Source organism: Chelonia mydas, chromosome 3 (assembly GCF_015237465.2).
Source record: "Chelonia mydas isolate rCheMyd1 chromosome 3, rCheMyd1.pri.v2, whole genome shotgun sequence".
Lineage (NCBI taxonomy): Eukaryota > Metazoa > Chordata > Testudines > Cheloniidae > Chelonia > Chelonia mydas.
In genome coordinates this window covers 3,672,806-3,699,534 of record NC_057851.1, presented here as the reverse complement: position 1 = coordinate 3,699,534, position 26,729 = coordinate 3,672,806, and the positions used below count along the sequence as shown (strand labels likewise).

Sequence of the window (26,729 nt, the reverse complement as noted above, 5' to 3'; positions counted from 1 at the left end):
TGATAGTCACAGGACGCCTCAGAGTATTGCACTGGACTTGGAGAACTGCTGCCTTGCTGACTAACGTGCCAAATACTTGGGATTAAAAGCTGCTCCGGTACTGCTCCACGGGCCTGGTGGGACTAGCTGCCTGGGGCAGGAGAGACCGTGGGACCTGCCCCACGTTCCAGCAGAACGCTGGCTCTTCGAAGCACACCAGCACTACAGAAAGTGGCCTTGTGAATGAGGCAGCGCCTGACCCAGGGTCTGTCCGCTCTCAACATACGTGTCCTTGTGTTCGGGATGGGTCTGTGAGTGCCCGGGACATGGGCAGTCACGCCAGTGGTTGGAGCAGGAGTCGATAGCCAGGAATCAGAGCCTAGGCTCAGGATCCTATCAAGGGCAGTCAGGACCAAAGGTCAGAGCAGGGTCAAACCTGAGGGGTAGCGCAGGAGTTTGCGGTCAGGTTCCAGGCCAGGGTCAACACCAAGGGTCAGAGTTCAAGTCAGGTTTCAGGGTCCGGGTCAGGAGGCAAAGTTCAAATCAAGCCTGAAGCCAGTTCAGGAGTAGGACTGATCCTGGCATCTACAGAGATCCACACTGTTGTGTGGACACATCTTGGACCGCCCCTTGGGTTTATATAGGGCAGGGAGCCAATCAGGAGCCAGGAGGCTGCTGCCTATCACAACCGTTGAGGCAGGACTTCCTGTGGTCTGTGGGCAGTGGAGCGCGAGCTAATTGCAGCTGTCTCTGGGTGATGGCCTGGAGCTGGTGCTTGCCTGGTGGCTCTGCAGCCCTGGGTTCTAGACCCCTGGGGGCCTTACGGCCAGCTCCAGAACTGGAGCAAGGAAAGGGTGGAAACAAGCAGGCCGAAGCGCTATCGAAGCCAGGGGCAAATGCTTTGAGCAGCCGGTCTGTTGACTCTTCCACCCCATCAGGCAGCCTTGTGCAGGCCACCTGTGCTCGTTAGGTCACCCTGAGACTGGTTCTGCTTCCTGACAGGGTCAGGGGGATGGAATTCAGAACCAGATCCGAGCTGCCCCTACAGCACCTGCGCGACTAGGATGAGCGAAAACCCAGGGAAAGCAGCCAATGCCTCTGAGTGCTTTTACAACGAGAGAAAGCGTCTGTTTGCTTGATCTATGTTGAATTTACTGACCCTTGTCCCATTGACCCAGTTTTCATAGCGGATCATATTTTCCATTCCATTTGACCACAAACGCTGTCATTTTCTAAGGTGATTTGGATCTTCCTTCTCCCCCCCACCCCACCTCCTCAGCAAGTTCTGTTGCCCGGATCCAGTCCCATGCGATGGTTGTCTCTGGTAATGAGGGCTGGTCGTTGGTAGCCATTTTGATGTTCCCTCTGAAAGGCACGCCCCTTTGTTCCCCCTCCCTTACGGCTTCCCTTTCCTTTGCAGTACTTCGTCTTTGATTTCCACGTGCCCCCGGACGTCATGTTCGATAAAGTCATCAGACTGTCGGTAAGCGTGCTTGAGCGGGTGCGCGCGTGCGTGCGGCCCCTTTGCTGCCCTGTCAGAGTATGGGTGGAAAGAGCCCGTTTCACCTGCCGGTGGCGTTTGCGGGTGGAAAGTGAGGGAAGGAGCTGGGGGATGCCGCTGTCAGCCACTGTGCAAGCTTCCCTGAGCAAGAGCTTTGCCGATGCCCCTCTCTCCTGGCCCACAGCCCCCTCTGCTAGTCCAGGGCCCTCCGTTATTCCAGGCCTGGGTACGCCCACGCAGGGCTCGCTTGTAGACTAGAGCACATGCTGCAATTCCAGTCTCAGCACCTCGCGCCCAGCCCATTCACCTGAGCCCCATCCTGCTCTTCCAGTCCGGTCACATGCCGCTCTGCTAACGCACCTCCGTGCTGATCCCCAGCTTCCTCCTGCCATTCAGGTCCTCGGCAGAGATGCCAGGTTTCGCCGTGTGTGGGCCCATGCTCAAGGGAGACTAAGAGAACCCTCCCCCCTGCACCCATCTCGTTCATGACATTTCCAGATCTGGGAGGCTGAATCCGCACTCTGGGACCTGCTGCCCCACTCCCCGCATGGCTGGGCTTGGGGGCGGTGCAGTAGCTCAGTGCGTACTGACTTGCTTGTGCCTTTGTTGATCGAAAGGTCATCCACTCTAAGAACCTCTTGCGCAGTGGGACCTTGGTGGGCTCCTTCAAAATGGATGTTGGGACCGTTTACACGCACCCTGGTACGTAGCAGTGGCTTGGGCGGGGGTGGTTCATGCCTGGGGAAAAGTCTGTGCTCAAACCCCACTTTGTTAACAGAAGGGTTGGCCTCTCTGTGAGTCAGTTGAAATGGAGAGAAGGGGGTGGGGGCTTAAGGTTTTATCAGCGCTTGTTTGGAATGGCTGCCATGCTCACAAGTGATGTGCCGACAAAACCTTCGGGCCATTCCCATCCCACGGTGTGTTTGGTTTATGCCACGTCAGTGAGCGAAGAAGCTGATTGATAGGCCTGTCAAGGAAATGTCCGCCCGTCTGCATTCTCCCTTCAGTGTGTTTGCATACACGCAACAAGAAATGTTACTATTGGGACTCATTTGGCCCATCCCTCCAGCTGGCAAGGCAGGGTGGTGATGCTTCTTGGGGCTATATACCATGTCTCTGATATCCTGGGACTGCCATGGCTACAACAGCACTGCATACAGGGCTTAGCGATGTTTATTGTGAAAACAAGCATAAGTTTATTTAACAAAGAACAGAGATTCAAATAATCGCAAGTAGGTAGAAGTATTGGAAACAATTGGTTACATCTAAACCAAAATCATAATACACCTTCTAGAGTCTAGACTTAACTAACAAGACACCGTCTTCTCTATAATACTTAGTCCTGCCTTGAATGCAGGGGACTGGACTAGATGACCTCTCAAGGTCCCTTCCAGTTCTATGATTCTTTGATTCTCTAAGGACGTTTAGATCACTCAAAATCTTTCTCCCGCTGTTTTTCTGCCAGGTTGGCTGTGATCCCTTTTTACGCTCTCAGCTTATCTCCTAGGGGAAGGAAGCCATGTGTCCCCTTGTAATTCTCCTGATATACCTGACTAATTCTGTAATTCTCCTGTTGTGTCTTCCTTCCTGTAAGCTTTGAGATCTCTTGTCTCCGCTGTCTTGATAAGCTGATGGCTCTGTATGAAAGAGTCTTGTCGTAAGATACAGCATACACAATGGTCAGCCAAGGAGGGAGAAGTGTCTCCTAACCCTGCCTGAACAGAACCTGTTTGTCACCTTCAGCTGACCTGCCTTAACTCACCTACCTTAAGAACATAGTTTTCAGTACAGATACTTAACCGATTAAATAGGATCTTTACATACGTTCCCTGATGACTAGCGTAGCTCTGGCTGTTGGTGGAGACCTCACATTCCACCCTTTGGCCCATTATTATGTAGACATCAGATCCAGGGGATCCCTATAAACCCCTACGCACCCCTTATGCCTTCTGCCAGTTGACATCAAGTGGGCCCTGGATCCCAGGGCTTATCTAGACCCATGGTTCACAGTGGGCTTGCCTTGGAAGGAGATAAGTCATAGCTAACACATTTAAGAAACCTCTAAAAGGGCCTAAAATTACTTTTTTTTTCTATACAGAATAATGGTGCAATTTTTAAGGTGCAAAATATCACAATATGCCAAAGGTTGTATCCCATTGGAAAAGGCTCCACGCTTATAGGGACTTTAAGGCCATGGCCCTTTCACTCTGCTCTGGCACTGCTGCCCTTTACAAGATAGTGGACCACCACCCTGCCTCTTGTCCAGGACTGAATCTCACCCATCCGGCACCATTGCCGATGCGAAACTGGGGAGAAATGTCACATTTGGGGTGGGGTAAGAGGGAAACCTGTTTGTGGCAGATTGATTTTTTTTTAAAAAACTGACAGCCGCTTTGGCGTGTTAGTAGTTGTCCTGGCTGAGCTGAATTGGTAGGCAGAGTGCAGGTGAAACAATCAAAAGGGTGTGAAAAATGCAGTTGATAAGGTCACTCTGCAGTTTACCTATGGGTTTCGCCTCCACTGAGAAGCTATGGGCACTACACAAAACCCTGATATAGTTTTCAAAATATATAGGCATTTGGGGTGGGCTCAGGAGAGCTTCAGATAACAGGCAGCTAGTATTTTACAGGCTACATCACTGGGATTTTCCCCTTTGAGAAAGATTTTGAGCATAAAAGGCATGGAGTGCCATCTGTATTCCTCTCACTCATGGGAGCTGAGACATGCACTCCCACATGGAGGATGCAGGAAAGGGTCAGACAGTTTCCTACTCCATAAATAACCCCTGAACTTTCTTTTGGTGACTGACTTTCCCTGCCTCCTGGCTTCCAGAGCATCAGTTCTACCACAAATGGGCCACCCTGTCCGATCCCGAGGACATCACGGCCGGCTTGAAAGGGTACCTGAAGTGTGACATCGCTGTGGTGGGGAAAGGGGACAACATAAAGACACCGCACAAAGCCAACGAGACAGACGAGGATGACATCGAGGGGTGAGGCAGCATGGAACTGGGTTCACCACTCTGGAATTAGCCACCTCCAAACGTTAGCCGTCTCTCACAGCTCAGGGACCATCCTTGTGCCACAGATCCATGTGGGGTAGATTGATGGGTTTCAGTGATTTGTAACAGGTCTTCAACTGCCAGGTCTCCAGTCCAGCCCAGGGCGGTCATGACTGACAGCCAAGTTGGCGTCTGTTGGCAAAACACTTTTGAGAGGTCTCGGCCTAGTGCCTGCATTGTTAAACCACTGCTCCAGCAGGCCACGTTGTTGGCAGCCTCAGCAAAGATGCCAAGGACTGTATGGGCCAGGGAGGCTGTCTTCTCCTCTAGAAAAGGGGGTTGCTGTAGCTTCTGCCAGGTGGAGCCAGCAGCAACTACGGCTGGGTTCAATATCTAGGGGTTCCTTTTCAACAATACAGCACAGAACCGGCTTGAGCCCCCACCCAGTGACCTGGGAAATTTACACACCACCCCTGGGCACCTGAGAGGCAATACTTCCCCACTTGCAAGCACAGAGTCTGAGTGTAGAAAAGAAACTTTGAATGAAAGGAGAGAAGTCACCCGACATTAATTAGGGAAAATGCCGCAAGCGGGATTCATAAACATAAAACTGTGAGCAGGACGCGCCCCCTCCCCCCCCCCCGCAGAATGCGTGGGGCCGGGCCTTCCACCCCATGTTCTTGAGTTTTACAGCCAATAGTTCCTTTACTGTGCCCCCCTCACCACACCCCACTCACAGTGGTTGTCCTTGGCCAGTGAGCAGCCGGGGCTCAGAGGTGCATATGGGTGAGAGCCTGGCCACCTCGCCAGCTGCTCATTCACTGTCCGACTGTCAGTCACCTTCTACTGCCACCTGCCCCTCTGCTGTGACCTCTGCACATCCCGTCTCTTAGCGATTATCAGCTCTGTGCAGACTGGGCAGAAACACTGCCCCATCGCCAGCGACGCCCGCTCCCATTTGAGCACTTTAACATAACAAAAGGCTCCCAAGGAAGCCTATTTAGCTTTATTTTTTAACAGTGGGTAGAAACAGCTTAAACCAGCCCAAGGACGTTTAGGGGGGGAATCCCCACATCCTCTCTGAAACACCTGTTCCCACCCCTCTTACTTTCACAGGGGTCTGGCATTCGAGCCCCTGGCTTAGTAAGTTCCTTTCAGCTGAGGGTGACCCCTCAGTCGGGACAAGCTCAGCGCAGTTCTGCTGCCCTTTAGTCATACCAGGAAGATAACAACGTTTCACTATCCCTGCACTCAGTACTAAAGGGATTTGTAACCCAACACCAGCCAAAGCCAATCACTTGGAGCTACGCAGCTTCTGTCTGCTGGATACGCAGGCAGAGTAGGTGTGTTCATGTAAATACAGTTTGCTCCTAAAGTCTCTCTCCCTCCAGAATTAGCCGTCAGGGGAGAGTTCATTCAGACCCTACTTAAACTCATTGTCAGAGCACTGCAGGGAAGTTGTCCTGCCACTCTCCTTGCTGGCCTGGGTCTGTGGGGGACACAGGGGTGGGAAGCCTGCAGAGGTGTTGATGCAGAGCATTGAAAATCCCTACAAAATACTCAGGAGAAAAGTCCATGAGGTTCAAAACTTAGTTCACCCCCACAGTGATAGACGAATGAAGTGGCTCGAGGTGCCTGGGGCCTTTAAAGCCAAACCTCAGGTCCCTGTCGGGTTACCTAGCATCCCCCTGGTTATACAGCATCCCCGGCAACCAGGCTAGAAGGGATGTCCCACGCCATTTGCTGCAACCACCCCAGGCTTTATTCTGGCCCCATCTGACATCCCTGAGGTTGCAGGTGGGTGACTGAGGGTGCAATCTGGCCCATTTTTAGCCAGAAGGTTGTGCTGTCCACTGATGTAGCCAGGAAGTTACCCCCACCTTGCCCCAGACAACATAGTGTGGTCGTGGGGCCGGAGCGGCATTCTGGCACTTTTGCCACACAGAGGATTCCATTGGCATCCTCCGCTCAGCGTGATGGTCGCACTACATGGAAGACGCCATTTGGTTGAGCAAAATGGCGTCCTCTGCATGGTGCGTGGGAGGTCGCACGGGTGGGGGCGTTCCCACACTGGCGGGGGCGGTCCCACACTGGCAGTGGCGTTCCGCTCGTTGCCCATTCAGGACACCACCTATCTGAGCGACTTATCCCTGGACAGATCTCAGGGTGGAAATAAATAGCAAGACCAGAGACCATATGGATGAGAACCTGTTCATGAGATCCAGCCCAGTGGTCACATGCATTGCAAGGCCAGATCCATGGGGAGTCCTCCGTAAAACGGCCAGTCTCCATGCTGAATCGGGAGAGTTGGCAGAGATGTAGCAATGAAGCCAACTTGGCTCCAGACGTGGTCACTCATCTATGTTCTTCTTCAGTGCCGAAGGGAGACGCAGAGCGTGAAGGGGAAGCTGTGCCCACTTCTGAAAGTCTCGCCTCCCCAGAGTCGGTCCCTCAGCCACAGCGCGACTAGCCAACTCCTCCCCTTGGGCCCAGTGACCCCCTCCAGCCCTGTCTGTCTGTGTCCACGTTGCAGGAACCTGCTTCTTCCAGATGGCATCCCGCCAGAGCGGCAGTGGGCCCGTTTCTACATCAAGATCTACCGCGCGGAGGGGCTGCCCCGCATGAACACCAGCCTCATGGCCAACGTGAAGAAGGCACTCATCGGAGAGAACAAGGATCTGGTGGACCCCTACGTCCAGGTGCTGTTTGCAGGGCAGAAGGTAAGCAGGTTATTTGCTGAGCCGTGGCACTGGGAGATGCCCTGGGAAAGGCAATCATTGGGCAAAGCTTTCCTGTTTGCCACGTTTCTCTGTTGTGTCCAAACAACATGAACAATTTTGTTGAGCGCTTTGCGATAGCCACCAGTCGCGGGAAGGTCCCATTGCATATGCTGGGAGGAGAGAATCGCTGGCTCAGTGCATGGTCCGTTGGTTACCACCAGCAGGGGCAACAGGTGAAGACAGCCTGGTGGTCATTAGCCTAGGCCACTCCACGATCCTGCTCCCGCTCTTCCCGTCCGGCAGGGGAAAACGTCAGTGCAGAAGAGCAGCTATGAGCCCCTGTGGAACGAGCAGATCATCTTCACGGAGATGTTCCCCCCTCTGTGCAAGCGGCTCAAGGTCCAGATCCGGGACTCGGACAAGGTCAACGACATGGCCATCGGCACCCACTTCATTGACCTGCGCAAGATCTCCAACGAAGGGGACAAAGGTAAAGCCCGGGGGCTGATCCTCCACCCCGCTGGAAAAGGCCGACATGACGGCATAGGCCCCACTTACCTCCCCCTTCAGCCTACAGATTAGTGAGCCTGGGTGCCCGGCCTGAGAGGCTTCGCTTCAGAAAGTGCTGCGCACCCATCTTCTGCAAATCAGGCCCTTGTAAGACATCTCCAGCTGGGCCCCAAAGCCCACTAGTCACTTCCACAAGCTCTGCCACAGGCAGGTGCAAATCTGATACACTCCCACCTGGTTGTTGTTATTTGTATTACCGTAGCACCTGTGAACCCCAATCAGTGCTAGGCACTGTACAAACACAGAACAAAAAGTCCACCCTGCCCCAAAGAACTACCCAGCTACGTGTAAGATGAGAGATGGCAGACAGAGACAGACAGGTGGGGGAGCACAAGGAAACGGTGAGGTGATACTGGTCAGCGTGATGATAGGCAGTGGTATTTGTGCACCGGCAGCCTGTGCTCACACACACACGTCTGGGCACCCGAGAAGGCACGCACCGGTGCAATTGTGCACATTCACACAGTCCTCCATGCCCACGCCACTCAGGTGAGGCCATGTCCTGGTGTTTGCACTGCCCTCGCCCCATTCACCAGGCATGTTCTCTCTGCTGCAGGCTTCCTGCCCACCTTCGGCCCAGCCTGGGTGAACATGTATGGCTCCACCCGGAACTACACCCTGATGGATGAGCACCAGGACCTGAACGAGGGCCTGGGCGAGGGCGTCTCCTTCCGCGCCCGGCTGCTCCTCAGCCTTGCCGTGGAGATCCTGGACACCAGCAACCCGGAGATCACCAGCTCCACAGAGGTGCAAGTGGAGCAGGCCACGCCGGTCGCTGACGTGAGTCAACCCCGCCATTTCCCTAGCCAGCTCCCGTGCCACGTCTTGCGAGTTGACGGTCAGGTTGCTTCACCCCTCCGAGGCCTGTTCATCCCTTGTCTCTCAGTGCAGCGAGCATGGGGCAGGGGCAGTCAGGATGGCCACCAACAGGGAAAGTTAGTCCCAGCCAGAGCGCGGTTTCTGGGATCTGGAGACATCTGTTCTGTTAGAAACAGGTCACCAGAGACCCTTGTTTTGCGCCGGCGACCAAATAGCCTTCATGTGGTGACAGCTGTCTGTCTGCCCTGCCCCCACCACCACCTCTTGGTGGGGACTGAACCCGGGACCAAGCGGTGAAAGGCTCCGTATCCCGAGGTGGACGACATTTTTCAACAAAAACATTTTTTTCAGCCAAAAAAAAAAATGTAGATTTGGCGACCCCAAAACGTTGTGCCATTTTGTGTTGATTTCACTGAATGGTTCACTGAGGGAGAAAAAAGCTAAGAACAAATTCTGAAAAATGGCGTCCTTTTGTTTCAGCCTTTTTGAAATGAAACATTTCCATTTTTCAGCTCAGAACGCCTTTTGGGGTCAAAGTTTCCTTTATTTCTTTTTTGTAAATCAAAAACCTTGAAAAACGTTCCAAATCAAAACCAAACCGGTTTGTGGGACCTGAAGCGTTTGGGATTTTTACCTTTCCAGTCCTGAAAAGTTTCCAAAAATGTTCATTTTTGGTGCGACCCAAAATGATTTTTTTTTTAAATTGCAAACGAACGGCGAAGCCTGTTACTCATCCAGCTCTGTTTTTATCTCACAACCAGTCCCAGCACAGCCCCAAAGTCCTAAGAGAGACTAAGCTACCCTCTGTCCACCAGAGGGGTGCTCCACAGAGCAAGATTAAGGTACATTAGTAGTGCAGCTTGGATTGCTACTGCTCATGCAGGGAATAAACACAGGCCTTCAGTCTGTAGGCCTGTGAATCTGGCATCTTTTATTGGCAATAAAGTCCACTGGAAGCCAACAAAGCTGCCTCCCCAGAACTGATAGCTCCTGTGGGTACCAAAACACATTGCCAGTCTGCAGGCTTCCCAGCTGCTAAGTAGCGGGACCTTGTAGTCCCATCGGCCAGTTCAGCCAGTCTCTACCGCCCCCCTGCCCCATGTTAACAGCCTGTACTTTCTCCGGCAGAACTGCACGGGCAAAATGGAAGAGTTCTTTCTCTTTGGAGCCTTCCTGGAAGCAACCATGATTGACAGGAAGATCGGGGATAAACCCATCAACTTTGAGGTCACAATAGGTTGGTATTTTTGTGAAATGGGTTTCAGTCAATGGCGTCGATTGAAATCCCAGGAAGAGGCCATGGCCCAGGATGCAGTATCGAGGGCCAAAGGAATCCCAGCTGGCAGACGTCGGGTCTGTCTGCGCTGCAGTCAGAGGTGAAGCTGCCGCACGTGTAGACGTACTTGAGCTAGTTTTGCCTGGCTAGCTCCAGTACCTATAGCGGTGAAGTCATGGCAGCAGGGGCTGTGCAAGCCCACCTGGGACCCCGGCTGTGTACGTACGTGGCGAGTGGTCCCTGCTGCCCCAGCTTTGCTGCTGTTGCTGCTGGAAGTAGCTCCATCCAAACTCGCTCAGGCAGGTCTACACATGCTGTGGCGGTCTAGACGGACCGGAAGTCGTTAAGCTCAAGCTGTGGTGGCTCCTGGCTTTGGCTCTGGAGAACCTGGTGCAATCCATCCTGGTGTTAAATAAATACCAAGGAGGGAGAGAAGGTGTTCAGGGGTCCGGGATATGAGCCCCGGTCAGTGTTCACGGTCGTTGAACCTCCCTGACCTCCCCAGGATCCCCGGGGAGGGGGAGGGGGGAATTCCTTCCCCACCCTAAATCAGTGGCGACTGACGGAGCCGGGGGCGAGGGTAAGGGTCTTCGTTCGCCGCCCTCTTCCCAAGGCAACTACGGGAACCGGATCGACGGCACGGCCAAGCTCAGCCTGAAGAAGAAGAAGGAGGGCGGGGATGGCAAGCAGGAGGACTCTGAGCTGCTCCAGCGCTCGAGCGAGGACGAAGCCGATGACGACGGGGAGCTGGCCTCTGTCTCCTCGACTCAGCCAATGAAGCCCCTGATCACGGACAGGCAAGTGTGCCAGGCTGGTCAATGGGACGGGGTGTTGCTGAAGGTTGGGGGGGAAGATTAAAGAGGGGGGGACCCTTGTGGTGTGTAATTAGATCGAACAGAATTTGGGGTCTCCTGCCTTTCAGGCAGTTGGGAAGCAGAGCGACTGGGCTCTTCCCGCCCTGCTGGCTTCATTAGGGTACAATACAATGCAGTATAGGGTGAGTTTGGTGCTTCAAACTGAGAAGAGGATACTGCCTTCCAAGCCATCAGCAGGGTTACAGGACAACAGGTTAGGCCCTCCAGGCAGAGAAACTGCTGGAGCTCCAAGGAGCTTTGAAGGGTCCCTTCTGATCTGTGCTCCAGCCTGCAGCCGAGGCAGGCCAGCTGCGGTTGTTTGACTGCAGTGTAGACAAGCCCAGAGAGGCTAATTGACTGGTCCAGGGAATCTCTGCTGGAGCAGAGAACTGAACCCAAATCTCCTGAGACCCAAGCTAGCACTCTAACCACTGGGTAGTCCTTCCTCCCTTAGTCTAGGTCTTCTCTGCCTTGTCTATTCTCTGTCCACACTCGCACCTCGAGAGCATGAGAAGAGGTGAAGTTTTTGACTCTGACAGTACTTAACCATTGGAACAATTTGCCAAAGGTTGGGTGGATTCTCTGTCACTGGCAAATTCTCAATGAAGATTGGACGATTTTCTGAAAGATCTGCTGTAGTTTAAACAGGAATTACTGTGGGGCAGCTCTCTGGCCGGTGCTATGCAGGAGGTCAGACCAGATGATCACAATGGTCCAGTTTTGGTGCTCACAATTCAAGAAGGATGTTGATAAACTGGAGAGGGATCAGAGAAGAGCCACGTGAATATTTAAAGGAATAGAAAACCTGCCTTACAGTGATAGGTGGAGCTACCTGAGTCTAGTTAGCTTAGCAGTGAGAAAGTTAGGGGGTGACTTGATCCCACACTATAAGTATCTACATGGGGAACAAATATTTAATCATGGGCTCTTCAGTCTAGCAGAGAAAGGTCTAACAGGATCCAATGGCTGGAAGTTGAAGCTAGACAAATTCAGATGGGAAGGCGTAGATGCGTGAGGGTGACGCTAATTATCAATTTACCAAGGATCGTGCTGGATTCTCCGTCACTGACAAGTTTTTAATTAAGATCAGATGTTTCTCTAAAAGCTCTGCTCTAGGAATTATTCTGGGGCCGGTCTCTGGCCTGAGTCATACCGGAGATCAGACCAGATGATCACAATGGTCCCTTCTGGCCTTGGGATCTATGGACCTATGGATGAGGCTGTTTGCAAGCGAGCAACCAGCAATTTCCTTCTGCTCAGGGCAACTGGCTGACCCTGGGACCCGGCCCAAAGGCCCCTGAAGTTTATGGGAGTCTTTCCGTTGACTTCAGTGGGTTTGGAAGAGGCTTCCAGCGCTTAGTGTGGCCTCCGCTCCATCTGCCGTGCACTCCTTGGGGGGCTCCGTGAAGCCTGTGCGGGATCAGCGCCCTCACGCTGTCAGGATGCCGGCAGTGCCCTCCCAGGTGCGCTCACGCCCTGGTGTATCCTTCCTCCCTTCCCTGCAGGAACTACTTCCACTTGCCTTACTTCGAGAAGAAGCCCTGCATCTACATCAAGAGCTGGTGGCAGGACCAAAGGCGGAGGCTCTACAATGCCAACATCATGGACAAGATCGCCGACAAGCTGGTCAGTCCGAGGATGGGGTAGGGCTCCTAGGGGACTAGGAGCCCGGGGGGGGGGCAGCGGACATCACACCTAGTTCCCCTGCATTGACACATGCATTGACACCTGCAGCTGCACGACCACTGCTCAGGGTGCATGAACGGTCCCATCGCAGGGACCACGCTGGTGAACCCAGCCACATAGGGAGCCAAAGCCTGGGACCCTGGTGTCCAGAGGGATATGGGGGGCAGCCCCAGTTACAGCTCGAAGCTGAGGGAGAGCAGAAAGCTCCAGAGACTGGCCTCATTAGCTTAATGGTGAGGGATCCCCAAGGAGACATCTCAGAAGCCCCACCCAAGGAGGCATGAAGTCGCTGGGGAAAGTCCCAGAGAAGGCCCAGAACTGGTCTTCTCTGACTGTGTGAGCTAGCGACACCGAGCTGGCCCCAGACCTTGCCAGCTACACCTGGCCGGCTGGTCTACTGAGCAGGGCACCCCGACTCCCCAGCCCCGGCCCGGAAGAGAGAGGGGAAGGGGCTTCTCGCTCCCAAAGTGGCTCTCCCCAGGGGAGCTGCGGTTCCGTCCTGCCCCCAGTGACGCGTGGCCTCCTTCTCTCCTTGCCGTTCCAGGAGGAGGGGCTCAACGACGTGCAGGAGATGATGAAGACGGAGAAGCCGCACCCTGAGCGCCGGCTCCGAGGGGTCCTGGAGGAGCTGAGCAGCGGATGCTTGTGAGTTGGAAGGGGGGAGGGAAAGAGGCAGAGGCCCAGCCAGAGACACGGCGGAAAGTCTCAAGGACTCAGCCACCAGGGCCCTGTGAGAGTTACAGCCTCGTACGTGGAGGGCAGCTCCTGCCATGCCACCCGCAGCAGCATGAGCCAATAAGCCAGTTGCCCATTAGCTGTATTGCAGGGACTCTGGTGGGTGGCTAGGTGATCTACCTGCTGCAGAGATCCTTGGCAGGGAGCGGGGATCCTGCTGCAGGCATCCTGGTCTGTCCCTAATGGGTGAAATTCACCCTGTGCATTGCCGGTGCATGACATCCATCCCTCTCACGCCCATCCCATGCCTTCGGCCGCTGTCTTTCCTCTCCTGAGCCCCACGTGACTGCCGATGTCGTGTCTCTCTCCTCCGCCAGCCGCTTTGTGACCCTCTCCAACAAAGACCAGAGCCTCTCCGCCCGGACCCGACTGGACCGAGAGCGGCTCAAATCCTGCATGCGGGAGCTGGTGAGAGCATCTGGCGGGTGGGGCGGGGTGAAAGGTCAGCGAGGGGTGGGGGGGCTCTGGACGCTGCCAATGGGATATGGAGCCCAGCGCCCAAGGGGGAAAGCTGTAACTGCGGGTAGTGTTCAGTGAGATGGGACTGGCAGCCCAGCGACCCACCGCTGCTTCTGGCTCTCCTGGCCCTTGCTCGGCAGCCTCCAGGACCGTATGGAGTATGGGAACTGCGCTTCCCCGGTGAACAGGCGAGAGACTTGCCCTGTCACTTCCCAGGCTGCCCCTCATCACTGCATAGAGGTCTCCAGGGCTGCCAACCCAGCCCCTTTCACTAGGGCGACCTTCTCTGTACCTTGACTAAGCTCCTCCCTGCATCTGACAGGTGTTAATGAATTCACTGTCTGTGAAGTCGGCATCACCATCCCCTTATTATAGATGGGGAAACTGAGGCACTGTCCTTCCACTCCTCCTCACTGCATGCAGACCTGCTCTGTCTTTTTCCCTTCTCTCTGGTCCCTTTACCACTCACTCACCTTATGCCCTTGGCACCGGACGCTGTACCCGCAGGAGAACATGGGCCAGCAAGCCAAGACCCTGCGGTCGCAGGTGAAGAAGAACACGATGAGGGACAAGCTGAAGCTGGTGCAAAACTTTCTGCAGAAGCTCCGCTTCCTGGCGGATGAGGTGAGCAGGAACCACCTCTCCGCACTGACCCTGGGCGTGAGCCTGGCTGGCCCCCGGGGGCGGGAAACAAGCAGCCTCTGTGGATGGCTGTTGCTTTGTGCATCGATCCTAGGCCGAGGGCAAGGGAAACCGGCATACTGAGGCTTTATAAGCCTGTACGGGGCAAAGATTCCCCACAGCCCAGGACACTCCAGGTGGATTCTGCTTCTCCTCAAAGGTGTCCGTGTTCTGCTCTCAGTTAAGTTCATTAAGTCCAAAGCAGATTGCAAAGAGTTACAAAGGGATCTCACTAAACTGAATGACTGGGCAAGAAAATGGCAGATGAAATTCAATGTTGATAAATGCAAAGTAATGAACATTGGAAAACATAATCCCAACTCTATATATAAAATGATGGGGACTAAATTAGCTGTTACCACTCAAGAAAGATCTTGGAGTCATTGTGGATAGTTCTCTGAAAACATCCACTCAATGTGCAGCGCAGCCAAAAAAGTGAACAGAATGTTGGGAATCATTAGGAAAGGGATAGATAATAAGACAGAAAATATCATGTTGCCTTTCTATAAATCCATGGGACACCCACAGCTTGAATACTGCCTGCAGATGTGATCACCCCACCTCAAAAAAGATATATTGGAATTGGAAAAGGTTCAGAAAAGGGCAACTAAAATGATTAGGAGGATGGAACAGCTTCTGTATGAGGAGAGTTTAGTAAGACTGGGACTTTTCATCTTGGAAAAGAGACGACTAAGGGAGGATATGATAGAGGTCTATAAAATCGTGAGAAAGTAGATAAGTGATATTTACTCCTTCTCATAACACAAGAACTAGGGGTCACCAAATGAAATGAATGGGCAGCAGATTGAAAACAAACCAAAGGCAGTATTTCTTCACACAACACACAGTCTACCTGTGTAGCTGTTTGCCAGAGGATGCTGTGAAGGCCAAGACTATAACAGGGTTCCAAAGAGAACTAGATAAGTTCATGGAGGAGAGGTCCATCAATGGCTATTAGCCAGGATGGGCAGGGATGGTGTCCCTTGCCTCTGTTTGCCAGAAGCTGGGAATGGGCGACAGGAGATGGATCACTTGATGATTCCCTGTTCTGTTCATTCCTTCTGGGGCACCTGGCACTGGCCACTGTCGGAAGAAAGGATACTGGGCTAGATGGATCTTTGGTCTGACCCAGTATGGCCGTTCTTATGTTCTTATGATACCCACGCTGGTGTCTGGGCCTCGTTGACGTTCCTACAGTACACAAGTGCATTGGTTGATTTGAATGGGCAGGTAGCAACGGCTGGGTCTTCTGCAGGGATTGAACCTGGAACCTCTGCAGGTAAATGCATGAGCCGCTAGCACCTGAGATATTAGCCTCCAGGAAGCTATTCATATGGACCAGCTGCTAGAGGGGGACAAAGAGCCATGCAGTGTTAACGTGGGTTACACGCAGCCAATTCTGCCCTGTGATAGGCTTGGCCCGAAGGGGGAGAATTGGTGGGGAGGCTGGCAGCTGAATGGGGGCTGGGAGCTGTTGAACAGAGTGGAGCTCAGGAGAGGACTCAGAGAGTTGCAGGGAGTGGTGCTGTGAAAACGGGGATGACGTTAATAACTCTCATAAATCACCAGCCTGGAACAGGGCTGAAGGTCTGTCTGTAAACCGGCCTGCGGAGGCAGCCTGGTCCCTGCTCCTGACAGCTTGAGACTCCACCCAGGAGAGGGGCTGTAGCAGCCCTATGTAGGAGAGCTCACCGGGAATTTTCCATTCAAATATTTTCCAGTGGAAAATGCAGCTTCCACCAAACCAACATTTTCCCTGGGAAAATTCCCGTTATGCAGAATTGTTTCACGGCGGGGTCAAAACATTTCGGTTTGTTGGTGCCTCGTAGGAGTTCTGATTTTGGTGCCTCGTGTTCCCATTCTCCTCCATGGACCAGGCTCCCTGGGTCCCATGATGCACCACAATGCCCCCTCTGGTTGAGGTGCCAGAGTTCCGTGGCTGCAGTGTACCATGGGAAATGTAGTCTGGCCAGGGAGCTCAGCCAACAGAGAAGAATGTGACTGAATTACATCTGGTGCCTACAATTCAGGAAGGATGTGGATAAATTGGACAATTTTTAAATCGAGATTGGATGTTTTCCTAAAAGATCTGTTCTGGGGATTACTATGGGGCAGGTCTCTGGCCTGTGTCATACGGGAGGTCAGACTCACTGATCACAATGGTCTGTTCTGGCCTTAATCTTTCTGAATCTATGAACTCCCCTGAGGCCCTGGGCAGCTCGGGCAGTTCATTATCAAACCAAGCCAATAAAAACAGTACGTTTGGACATTTCCAAATTAAAATGTCAATTTGGGGCAAAAACAAAGGATGGAATATTGGAACGTCCCACGAGATGGAAACTCTGATTTCCTCCCAGCTTTACTGTACACACAGTGTGCTGCTGGGGGCACAGCCAGAGAGTTAAAGCTCCTTGAGGCCTCACTGCGGCGTGAGATCTGTGCGCTGCCCCTGTAACGATGCTGGTTCTGGTGGGACCTCACTGAGAGTGCCAGTTCAGGACAAATTGCTTCAAGCAGGGCAGTTACAGCCCAAGGCTGGGGTTTCTGTGCACACCGAGGCAAACCAAACCGGCCAAACAGAGAAGACTTTGGTTTTACCCCACTGGCTAACCACAAGTCACACAAGCAATTCCCTCAGACACTCCGGTTTCCCAGTATCACCACCAGTGCCACTCGTTACGGGGACGAATGGTTCTGAAAACCAATACCCCAATTCTCTCGATCCCAAAGGACCAAGCCCCAGACCCAGGTCAATAAATAAATCAGATCTGACCCATAAATCACGCTGTTGCCAATCCTTTAGAATCTAAAATCTAAAGGTTTATTAATAAAAGGAAAAGATAGAGATGAGAGCTAGAGTTGATTCAATGGAATCACTGACACACAGCGATGGCAGAGTGCTTGGTTCAGGCTTGCGGCCGTGATGGAATAAGCTGCAGGTTCAGATCAAGTCTCTGGAGAACGTCCTCAGCTGGGAGGGGTCATTCAGTCCTTTGTTCAGAGCTTCAGTGTAGCCAAGTCCCTCCAGAGGTAGGAAGCAGGATTGAAGACCAGATGGAGGAGCTGCAGCAGCTTTCTATAGTCTCTTGCCATGTGGCGTCTCTTTCTTTGTCCCAAGGACAAGCTGCCCCTCACATGGCCTGGAAACACCTCAGCGTTCGGTCCCTAGGCAGGTCCCTGCATACCTTGCTGAGTCCCAAGGCATGTCTGCCTTCTCTCAATGGGTCAGCTGTACAGCTGATGGTCCTTAATGGGCCATCCAGCAGGCTAGGCAGAGCTGACACCAACTTGTCTGGGGTGTCACCCAGAAGCATAGCACAAGTTTGAACTACAGACAGTATAGAGCCAATACGTATAACTTTAAATACAAAAATGATACATGCCCAGAGACAGCATAATCCTAACCAGCAAACCATAACCTCATCTTAGACACCTTATTTGACCCTCTTTATACAAGATTTGGTGCCACTACAGGGCCTTGGTTGCAACAATGATCTATACGGTCCCAGATTATGTCAATAACGTCACAGCACCCCTCTGCTAATGACCCTGAGGGCCAGTCAGGCCTCCCGAAATTAATTCAGGGCAGTCCCACGGCCTGGATGCTCTGTACGAGGCCAGAGTGGGTGATCACCATGGTCCCGTCTGGCCTGAGAATCTATGAATCCACCCAGGGAGGCTTAAAACCGTCCCTAAGGAAGGGAGTGGGGGACCCTACAGTGAGTAAGCCTGGGGAGACACTAGACAAGTCCATCCCCTGGGGCCTCAGTCAGTGTCAGGAATGAGGGGAGAGCAGGTGGGAGAAGGGCGCCCAGCTACGCCCGCCGTGTTGAGCGGGGCCTTGTTGGGGTTCACAGCCACAGCACAGCATCCCCGACATCTTCATCTGGATGATGAGCAATGGCAAGCGCATCGCCTATGCCCGCATCCCCTCCAAGGACATCCTGTACTCCATCGTGGACGAGGAGACCGGCAAGGACTGTGCCAAAGTGAAGACCGTCTTCCTGAGGGTAACCGGCCTGTGCTCGGATGGGGCCACCACGGCCCATGCAAGACGGGGGGATGGAGAGAGAGACAGGAGGAAGAGGGGCGGGTGAAGAGAGGCAGGGGAGGTGCATAGAGCCTGGGGGAAGGGCAGGAAGGAGCCGAGTCTCAGGTACTGGGGGCTGCTGCAGGTGCGGTACCAGACCCTGAGCTGTAAGAGTGGGAGGCCTCCTGCTAGGTTACATGCAACAGGGGTAGGTGGGGAAGACAATGAAAAATGCCAGGTGGCTCTGAGCCCACAGGGCAGGAGGTGGGTGCTGGTTGGACAGCGCGGTGGGTCTGGCCCCATAGGGCAGGAGGTGGAGGGTGGGTTGGATGGCGCGGTGGGTCTGACCCCGTAGGGCAGGAGATGGGTCTGAGCCCATAGGGCAGGAGGTGGGTCTGGTCTGGCATGCCCTGTGCCCCAGCTGAAGCTCTCTCCCTGTGCCCAGCTGCCCGGGAAGAGGGGCTTCGGGCCGGCCGGCTGGACGGTGCAGGCCAAGATGGAGATCTACCTGTGGCTGGGCCTCAACAAGCAGTGCAAGGACTTCCTGAGTGGCCTGCCCTGCGGCTTTGAGGAGAAGAAAGCCAGCAAGGGCCTCGGCCTCCAGGCCTTCCCACCCATCAGCCTCCTCTACACGAGTAAGAGCTGCCCGCTCTCCCTCTGCTCCCTCGGGTGCTGCTCCTGGGGGCCCGTGCTGGGCGAGGGCTGGCGGCTGCTGCCGACTGGGCTAGACCCTGGAGTCACTCCCAGGGCCACGCGGGGATTGATGGCAGCCTGGTGTGGGGAGCCGTGCTGCCCCACAGGAAGCCTGCGGGGAGACTGTCCTTCTGGTCCCCTTCCTGCCCCACGTGGCCCGTCCCTACTGAGCCCATCAGCCATGGGTCAGGAGAGGCCACAGTGCGGGAAATCTGTGCAGTGGAAATCTGCAAGGCAGCCCCAGCGTGCTGCGTGTCCCGCATGCACCACTCCATCCGGAGCAGCCCCAGCCCAGAGACGGAAACCGCCCAGGTCCCGGGGAAGTTTGGATCCACGTTGTGCATCTCTCCCTGGTGTCCATGCTAATCCCTGCCCCGAATGCCCCGGAGTGTCCTGCTCTGAGCTCCGCGGCTCAGGACATCTCTGGTGCTGCCTGCGACAGGAGTCTCACCCCCTCCTTTCCTCCCAGAGAAGCAGGTGTTCCAGCTCCGAGCCCACATGTACCAGGCCCGGAGCTTGTTCGCCGCAGACAGCAGCGGCCTCTCCGACCCCTTTGCCCGGGTTTTCTTCATCACCCAGGGCCAGTGCACTGAGGTAAGAGACAGGCCCCTAAACCGGGGACGGGGAGGTTGGGCGGGTTTGCATCTGAACTTGCTGGGCTGAATTTCTGGGCCGCCAGACTGCAGCAAACCTGGTGGAAGCGGGAGGGGTAATGAAAACACCGCACACCAAGTGCTGCCCGGACGTATAACAGGCTGCCAAAGAGCGAGAGGTGCCCCTCTGGGCCTGGCCCACGGCAGGATAACAGTTTACTTAGGCTGCTAGCTGATGGAGATTCCCTTTTAGCTCAAGCCAGGGAGGGCTGCACTGGGGCTGTAAAGATCAGGGGTTTGAACCCTGTTGGGTGCTGTTGGACGTGCACCAAATGACTGATCCTGACAACTCCCCTGGGGGTACCTGTCGTGATCCCCACTTTACATGGAGAGAAACTGATACACGAGCAGACTAAGTGACCTGCCTGAGGTCAGACAGAGAGTCAGTGTCGGAGCTCTGGGGAGCTCCCAGCCCTGTGCTTCAGCCACTAGACCTCACTTCTCCTTCACTTGGGGCCTTCACCATGTGGCCAAGGCTCACCCAACACAGGCAAAGCTCTGCCAGCTGGGAGGAGATTGCCTCCAGGCTTCCCGGCTCCGGGACCCGCCTTCTCGCCTCCATAATTTTAAAGCAGCCATCTTGTATCTCCAATGGGTTGGTGCGGGAAGTACCAGGAGAGTCCGTCTGCCCCTCTCCTCCCTGTAACCACAGCCCCGGTGCTATTTCCCCTTCCTGCTCCTCCAGGTGCTCAACGAGACGCTGTGCCCGACCTGGGACCAGCTGCTGGTCTTCGACAACGTGGAGCTCTACGGAGAGGCCCATGAGATGCGGGACGACCCCCCCATTATCGTCATTGAGATCTACGACCAGGACACGGTGGTGAGGGAGCGCCCCGGCCCGGCCCGCTGGGAGCACAGTGCCAGGGACTGGGGTGGTGGATTAGTCCCGGGCACACACCGTGTTGGTGTTGGCTGTGGAGAGCCACTTCTCCCCCGGCACCCTCCCTAACTACCCCCGGGCACCACCTCCCAGGCAGAAGGAAGAAGCTGCAGAACACCAGGGCTGGGGCAATTATACAGCCGGTGCTGCTCGTTACCGGCTGCCTCAGTGGCACGGAGAGGCTGAAATTTCCTGCTGATGTGAGAGAGAGTCAGCGACTGTGAGGCCGAAGGCAGGGAGCCGATAGTCAGGCCTTTACCTCTGCACAGCACCTCAATCCCGACCCACAGCCCCCCTGCTGTCTGCTCCTGGCCCCCAGCTCTGCCAATGCCCCTCAATCCCGACCCACAGCCCCCCTGCTGTCTGCTCCTGGCCCCCAGCTCTGCCAATGCCCCTCAATCCCGACCCACAGCCCCCCTGCTGTCTGCTCCTGGCCCCCAGCTCTGCCAATGCCCCTCAATCCTGACCCACAGCCTCCTGCTGTCTGCTCCTGGCCCCCAGCTCTGCCAATGCCCCTCAATCCTGACCCACAGCCCCTCTGCTGTCTGCTCCTGGCCCCCAGCTCTGCCAATGCCCCTCAATCCCGACCCACAGCCTCCTGCTATCCACTCCTGTCCCCCAGCTCTGCCAATGGCCCTCCCTCCTGACCTCAAGCCCCCTGCTATCAACCCCTGTCCCCCAGCTTTGCCGAGGCCCCTTAGTCCCTACCTGCAGCCCCCTGGCTGTTCCAGCACAGGGCTCCCCACACACAGGGGCCAGGGGTCGTGATATAATAAGGAGGTGCCAGCCATGAAGTGACCCTGGCATCCACAGACCCCTGGAGAACCGGGCAGAATCTCTTGATTCAGAGGGTCCTGCAGGCTCTTCCTCTCCATCCACCTGCCGATCAGCTTTCCGCACAAACCTGCCTGCCCAGGCTGGGGGGAGCCGTGGGGCTGGGCTGGGGGGTGGGAAGTAGCCTCCTGGAACATGCCCAAGCTCTCTCCCTGCCTTTCCAGGGCAAGGCGGACTTCATGGGCCGCACCTTTGCCAAGCCGGTGGTGAAGATGTCGGACGAGGACTACGGCCCCCCACGCTTCCCGCCCCAGCTGGAGTACTACCAGATCTACCGGGGCAACTCCACGGCCGGGGACCTGCTGGCCGCCTTCGAGCTGCTCCAGGTAAGAGCCCAGCCCACGGAGCGAGGTAGCAGATAATTCCACCCTGGGCGAGCCCCCGCCCCACGGCACTGGGAGCTGCGCCGGCCACGGGGGGTGCTGGATGCGGCTCGTGTATCGCCGCGGGCGTGAGCTGGAGACGCTCCCAGGAGAGACGGGTGAACACAGCCCCTGCCAGCTCAGCCTGCAGGCTCTCCTGGTGGAGGTGCAGCAGTGGGTCTAGGCTAGTCCTCGCTCAGCAAGTCCCCGCTTCCCGCTGGCTGGGGTGAGCCTATGCTGACGAATGGGCCAGCAGGGGGCACTATGTTGGGGTGGGGTCTGCTCCTGGCATTTCACCCAGTCACCCCTGGACTTGCGCTTGGCTAGCGCGCCTCCCGGACAGGCAGCCAGCCTGGACTGGGAGACGCCCAGGGAAGGCGAATCCACCCCTTCCCTTGGGTGTTTCTTCCAGTGGTTAATCACCCGCGCTGGTAAAGACGCCCGGTGCTAACACTGCCCGCTGGCCTGCCTCTTGCCAACTCTAGTACACCGGTGCTATCGCGGCAGGTGCCAACGGGCAAGTCTCCTGGAGCTCAAACAGTAGAGTTGCCTCTTTCAGCCATGAGGGTCCCAGGTTTGAGAGCCAGCCGGGGGCCAATCGCCTCTGTTTGGGGGTGCAGCCCGGTGAGTGCATGCCACACGCAGAGGAGCATGTCTCGTAGCACCATGCCGGGGAGCGGCCTGGCGGGGTTTTAGCTGCATGTCTGTCGGGACGGGGTGTCTTGGAGCTGAACCTCATCTCCTCAGTTCTCCTCACTTGGGATGGCTTCAGTCATCTGGGCGTGGAGCAATACACGCTGAGGAGCGAACGCAGGAACGTAAAACCCTCCTGTCCCGACCAGGCACGGGGGAACTGGCGAAGGAGGCGCTGGCTGGACGCTCGTGTGGCGTTTCGATGGAGCGGCTCCTAATCGGGGTTGTGTCTCTTCCAGATCGGCCCGGCTGGCAAGTCGGACCTGCCTCCGATCGATGGGCCGACAGACACGGAGCAGGGTCCCATCCTGCCGGTGCCCTTGGGGATCCGACCTGTGCTGAGTAAATACAGAGTGGAGGTAATAACCCCGGGGATGCTGCTCATCCACAGGCCCGGCTGCTTCCTGGGTCGCTGGCTTTTGGTGTTTGGGTTCACAGTGGTGTCAATAAGCAGCACAAATGACCACGTCCGAATTGCATGGCAGAGGCAATGTGGGGCTGTTTTGGCTGGGGCTGGGGGTGCTTAGGAGAGCCCATTATAATGTTTGGGGCGTGGTCCAGACTCAGCGCTGGGTACCCTGGCATGGCTGGAGAGCAGGGAAGCTTGCTCCACTGCTGGATGTCAGAGGGGGAGGCTCTCAACCAGGGCCAGGCAGCCCGGGGGCTGTGTCTCCCCAGCCGATATCACACCACGGCCATTTACCATGGGCACTCCGGCCCCTTGCGCCAGCTCCCAATGCCACCTCCAGATGTCAGACGCAGGCCGTGGGCGGCTCTCCGCTCCTCACCTCGGCGCCTTCCCTTCGGCCCAGATCCTGTTCTGGGGCCTGCGGGACCTGAAGCGGGTGAACCTGGCCCAGGTGGACCGGCCCCGGGTGGACATCGAGTGCGCCGGCAAGGGCGTCCAGTCGGCCCTGATCCAGAACTACAAGAAAAACCCCAACTTCAGCACCCTGGTTAAGTGGTTTGAAGTGGTGAGTCCAGCCTGCTTCGGGGGAGGGGGGATAGCTGAGCCCTGCCTGGCCGGGGTGAGGCCACTCCTACCCCTCCTGGGCAGGGCTAGGGTTGGGAGCCCAGGGGGGTCCAGCAGGAGCAGCTGGTCTGGGTGGGGGGGCTAGTGGCCTTTGCGCTAGCCTGGGATCCAGCTCCTTCCTGAGTTCTTATCCTTACTTGGGCAGTGACTCCCTGGGTGGCCATGGGCAAGTCACTGACCCTCTCTGCCTCAGTTTCCCCACTGGGCCGATAAGGGCTGCGGGGCTCTGTTTGGCAGTGCTGACGCAGCGCCATGTCACGAAGGCACCAACTGGCACTTTGCCTCTATTAACATAGGCCAGTTAGTAGGGCCCCATCCCCTACTCGCGTGATTTGGGGCCCTGCGCTCTCCCCCACTGGAAAGCGATCCCCTTCTCCCCTGCCGAGAGAGGGGCCCAAACCCAGGGGTCCTTTGAGGGCTGCCCTTCCCCTGATGGCAATGAGTCCTGCTTGGCTGGGGAAGGAAACTGAATTAGCATTCACCCTCTGATGGGATCCTGGTCTGAGCCAGGAAGGAGGCTTATCCCCTCCCCCAAAATAACCCCTGACCCCCCGCGACGGGGACCGTTCCTTTCCAGGATCTCCCAGAGAACGAGCTGCTCCACCCACCCCTGAACATCCGGGTGGTGGACTGCCGGGCCTTTGGCCGGTACACGCTGGTGGGCTCCCACGCCGTCAGCTCCCTGCGGAGGTTCATCCACCGGCCCCCGGACAAGAAATCCCAGCACTGGAACACTGCAGGTACCAGTCGGGGGGCGGACGCCCTGGGCTGCGTGTGGCGCCCAGCCCGCTACCGAGCTGGGCAGGGATGGGCAGAGAGTGATAGACAGGATGTGGTGTTTCCTGCTCATTAAAGCGTCTACCTGAGCAGAGGGCGGGCCGAGAGCCCGGCAGGGCTCCTGGGAGGGAGCATCGGGTCAGAGCAAGGGACAGGGGGTCGGATGGGTGGGAGATTCACGGGCTTGTTCAGCGGGTCGATATCTACCAAAGGCGTCAGTCTCCCTGTGGAACCCACCCAGGCCCCGATCACACAGCCCAGCTCCGGGCCGGTGCAGGCCCAGTTCTCTACAGCCGCAGCATCTCCACTCGGCCCCGGGGCAGGGGCCGCGTAGGAAAGCTCCGTGCGTGCCGATGGCCCCACGGGAGGAAGAAATAACCCCAGGGATTAGAGGGGCAAAGGCGACCTCTTGCGCAGCCACGCAGGCTCCTCCTTAGCGAGCCCACAGTGGCCTCAGCCGAGAGGCCAAGGGGACTGAACTCCTCTCTCGCTTCCTAGCCCCCCTGGGTTGGGATAGGGGCAGCATCAGCAGCGGACGACGCCTCCGTCCACACGGCACCTGTGCTGTGGATAGGTAGAAGCCGCCCGTCCCCCAGGCCGTCCCCCCAGCTCCGTGCTCCAGCATGAAATTCTCACTCATCCACGTGTGTGCTAGCTGGTATTGCTGGTGTGAATGCCATCCATGTGGCCCGTCCCCTGACAGCGACTCCGGCTGAGTTGGGTTTTCCTTTGAGGGCAGGTGTTTCCTTTTCTCTGATTCTTGTTGCCGGGACAGTTCCCGTTTCTTGTCTCTCTTCCCCATCACCCGCCTCCCTCGCAATCCTGCTCTCTGATCTCTTCGGGTCTCCTCTACACTGGCTCTTCGCTGCCTCTCTCTCTCTCTCTGTCCTCTGTCCAGCTAAACTGCTCAACGGCTATTTGGCCCTGGCAAACAGAGGCCCGTACTATCGCCTCCCAGGTGAAATTGTCATCAGCATGGAACCGGAGGTGCCCATCAAGAAGATGGAGACCATGGTGAAGTTGGAGGCTGTGAGTATCCGAGCAGCCAAGCTCATTCCCTGAGCGGTGTGTTTCTTCGCAATGCTACAGACCCCCAGGGGGTGCTCCATCCAAAGCAGGGGCCACCCATCTGGTGGGACGTGCCACCAAACTGATGCCCTGAGTGAAAGGCGTAGGCTGGCCCCCACGCTGGCCTGGGTGGATGCACACAGTGCGACCTGCAGAGAGAGCCCCCGCTCGGGACTGCGAGCACATAGATATTGGAATTCTGCTTCGAAGAGTAACAGGCCGGCACGCGCAGCGCAACACGCGTACAAACCAGGCTACCCCACGCCAGTGTGCATGAGCAACCCTACAATAACAAACCGGCATGCACAGTCCAGCCCGTATACAAACCAGGGTACCCCTCACCAGCAACCCTACAATAACAAACCAGCATGCACAGTCCAGCCCGTATACAAACCAGGGTACCCCTCACCAGCAACCCTACAATAATAACCCGGCATGCACAGTCCAGCCCATATACAAACCAGGGTACCCCTCACCAGCAACCCTACAATAACAAACCGGCATGCACAGTCCAGCCCATATACAAACCAGGGTACTCCTCACCAGCAACCCTACAATAATAACCCGGCATGCACAGTCCAGCCCATATACAAACCAGGGTACCCCTCACCAGCAACCCTACAATAACAAACCGGCATGCACAGTCCAGTCCATATACAAACCAGGGTACCCCTCACCAGCAACCCTACAATAACAAACCGGCATGCGCAGCTGAAGAAGGGGAAAATACCTGTATGTACTCTGTGGATCCAGGCATTTCTCCTGAGCCCATCACCCTGCTATCTAGCACCGTGATATTTAACTGGCAGAGCAGGAGAAGAAGCGTCTCCCAATGGATCATCTTCCAAACTTTCCCTCGAGGTGTCCGTGCCTGTTCACTTTTATTAATTGCAGTTGTTCATTTCAGGACATCAGACGCTTTGTTCATTTCTTTGGGGGTGGGGGGGGTGTCGTGCGTCTCTGTTCCCACCCCATTGTGGGTGGGTGTCGTGCGTGTGTGGGCAAAGCACAGAGGTGTGTCCTGGCTCGCTGCTGACGGTCTGTTCTCCCCTGTTCCCTCTCGTTCCGGGCGGCAGAACTCCGACGCGGTGGTGAAGGTTGACATGGTAAGTGCTGGGCTTTGCCTTGCCCCTGCCCTCTGCTTGGCTTTGAGCAAGCCACGCTCGGCTTTGCTTGGCCTGCTGCAGAGCCCTCCCCGGTGGTGTTGTTATGGGGCTGGCGGGGAAGCCGAGTCAGCTGGCACACACGCAGCATGGGCCTGACCCACAGCCCATTGACGTCAAGGGAGGCCTTCCTGTCTATTCACTGGGCACTGGACCCCACTCCTGTGCACATCTGTGATGAGCAGCGTCAGTGACAGCTGGAGCCGTGGGGCTAGACCAGCTGTTCTCAACCAGAGGTCCGGGGCCCCCGAGCGATTTCAGG

At 56.0% G+C, this 26,729-nt stretch overlaps 1 protein-coding gene across 5 annotated transcripts in view; it reads left to right on the top strand.

Annotated features, from left to right (window-relative positions):
* Window positions 1-26,729, top strand: part of OTOF (otoferlin) — a 197,530-nt gene that overhangs the window by 145,861 nt on the left and 24,940 nt on the right. For all 5 annotated transcript variants that reach the window (XM_037893746.2, XM_043542016.1, XM_037893743.2 and 2 more), the window contains exons 10-31: window positions 1,400-1,462; window positions 2,098-2,182; window positions 4,313-4,472; window positions 7,015-7,201; window positions 7,505-7,691; window positions 8,328-8,551; window positions 9,719-9,827; window positions 10,480-10,663; window positions 12,226-12,346; window positions 12,951-13,051; window positions 13,459-13,549; window positions 14,108-14,224; window positions 18,139-18,291; window positions 18,757-18,946; window positions 19,474-19,598; window positions 20,343-20,477; window positions 21,536-21,697; window positions 22,666-22,785; window positions 23,239-23,400; window positions 24,037-24,199; window positions 25,135-25,265; window positions 26,381-26,410. In XM_037893746.2, coding sequence (XP_037749674.1) covers window positions 1,400-1,462; window positions 2,098-2,182; window positions 4,313-4,472; window positions 7,015-7,201; window positions 7,505-7,691; window positions 8,328-8,551; window positions 9,719-9,827; window positions 10,480-10,663; window positions 12,226-12,346; window positions 12,951-13,051; window positions 13,459-13,549; window positions 14,108-14,224; window positions 18,139-18,291; window positions 18,757-18,946; window positions 19,474-19,598; window positions 20,343-20,477; window positions 21,536-21,697; window positions 22,666-22,785; window positions 23,239-23,400; window positions 24,037-24,199; window positions 25,135-25,265; window positions 26,381-26,410 — 3,000 coding nt within the window. The remainder of the gene's footprint in view (window positions 1-1,399; window positions 1,463-2,097; window positions 2,183-4,312; window positions 4,473-7,014; window positions 7,202-7,504; window positions 7,692-8,327; window positions 8,552-9,718; window positions 9,828-10,479; window positions 10,664-12,225; window positions 12,347-12,950; window positions 13,052-13,458; window positions 13,550-14,107; window positions 14,225-18,138; window positions 18,292-18,756; window positions 18,947-19,473; window positions 19,599-20,342; window positions 20,478-21,535; window positions 21,698-22,665; window positions 22,786-23,238; window positions 23,401-24,036; window positions 24,200-25,134; window positions 25,266-26,380; window positions 26,411-26,729) is intronic.